The 1,236-nt window shown below is 68.9% G+C and overlaps 1 protein-coding gene across 1 annotated transcript in view; it reads left to right on the top strand.

The window, feature by feature from the left end:
* The window catches only part of LOC144241860 (inverted formin-2-like), a 10,862-nt gene that overhangs the window by 3,034 nt on the left and 6,592 nt on the right, over positions 1-1,236 (top strand). The window contains exons 8-10 of the mRNA XM_077776507.1: positions 67-174; positions 250-320; positions 992-1,112. Of these exons, the coding sequence (XP_077632633.1) occupies positions 67-174; positions 250-320; positions 992-1,112 (300 nt within the window). The remainder of the gene's footprint in view (positions 1-66; positions 175-249; positions 321-991; positions 1,113-1,236) is intronic.

The following is a 1,236-nucleotide window of genomic DNA, read 5'->3' as shown; positions in this document are numbered from 1 at the left end:
GGGGGCCGCACCCCCAGCCGCACCCGCACCCCCCGGGGGCAGGACGCTGACTCCCCGCCCTCGCAGGGCAGCCACACGGGGGACGCCGACGGCTTCAAGATCAGCACGCTGCTCAAGCTCACGGAGACCAAGTCCCAGCAGAGCCGCGTGACCCTGCTGCACCACGTGCTGGAGGTGCGCCTGCGGGGCCCGCTGTGCCTGGGGCCGGCGTGTGGCCACAGCGCACTCACCGGACACGTCCCTTTGCAGGAGGTGGAGAAGAGCCATCCAGGGCTCCTGCAGCTCCCGAGGGACCTGGAGCAGCCCTCCCAGGCAGCGGGGTACGTGCCCCCACCCCTCCGCCCCCCCTGCCCGCACCAGGACCCCCGCCTCTGGGCCTGCCCAGTAAGGGGGCTGGACCAGGCTGGGCCCCCAGATGCCCACAAGACGCTCGCTTTCAGCTTGAAATAGGACCCTGGGTCCATCGTGGTCTGGTGGCCTGTCCCCAGGTGATTGAGAGGAGGAAGTGGAGGTCTGGAAGGGAGGCCACACCAGGAGCCAGTTCAACACCACCCCTTTATCAGGTCGATCCTCACAACAGCCCGTGAGGAAGGCCCGTTGCACAGATGGGCAGAACGGAAGCCCGGGGAGGTGGGGCTGCATCCCTGGGGGTCACTCGGCCCAGAGGTGCAGCTCGGAGAGGGTGGCCTGGGCCTCCCAACCCCAGGGATGCGCGGCTGCAGAAGGTCGTCAGGTCAGAGAGCTGCAGAACGTTTCTCAGAGGCTCACACAGGACGATGGGCTGGGCCTTTGGGGTCACCATCCTGGCACCCCCCCCCAGCACTGCCTGGCCCTTCCCAGAGCTCTGATGTGCTTCTAGAAGCCTCTGTGGGTGCACAGTCCAGGGTCCCCCACTGCGCCCACGGGTGTGCAGGGTGAGGGCTCCCTCTGCCCCCACAAGACTGGACCCCAGCTGTCACCTGACCCCACGGGGCTCGCGGGTGTTTTGCAGGATCAACCTTGAGCTCATCCGCTCAGAGGCCAGCACCAACCTGAAGAAGCTTCTGGACATGGAGCGGAAGGTGTCCTCCTCCCTCCCCGAGGTGCAGGAGCAGTACACCCAGCGCCTCCAGGCAAGCAGGGCCGAGCTCGGGGAGCGGCCGCGGGGGCGGCCGGGCAGGACCCGCTGGGCACAGGGGAGGCCGGGGCCGGGGCCACAGTGGGGCCTGGGCAGGTGGCCGTCACCCTGCTGGGCTG

The sequence above is a fragment of the Crocuta crocuta genome, unplaced genomic scaffold (assembly GCF_008692635.1).
Source record: "Crocuta crocuta isolate KB4526 unplaced genomic scaffold, BGI_CrCroc_1.0 scaffold8, whole genome shotgun sequence".
Taxonomy (NCBI): Eukaryota; Metazoa; Chordata; class Mammalia; order Carnivora; family Hyaenidae; genus Crocuta; species Crocuta crocuta.
This window is presented reverse-complemented; position numbering and strand designations above follow the sequence as displayed.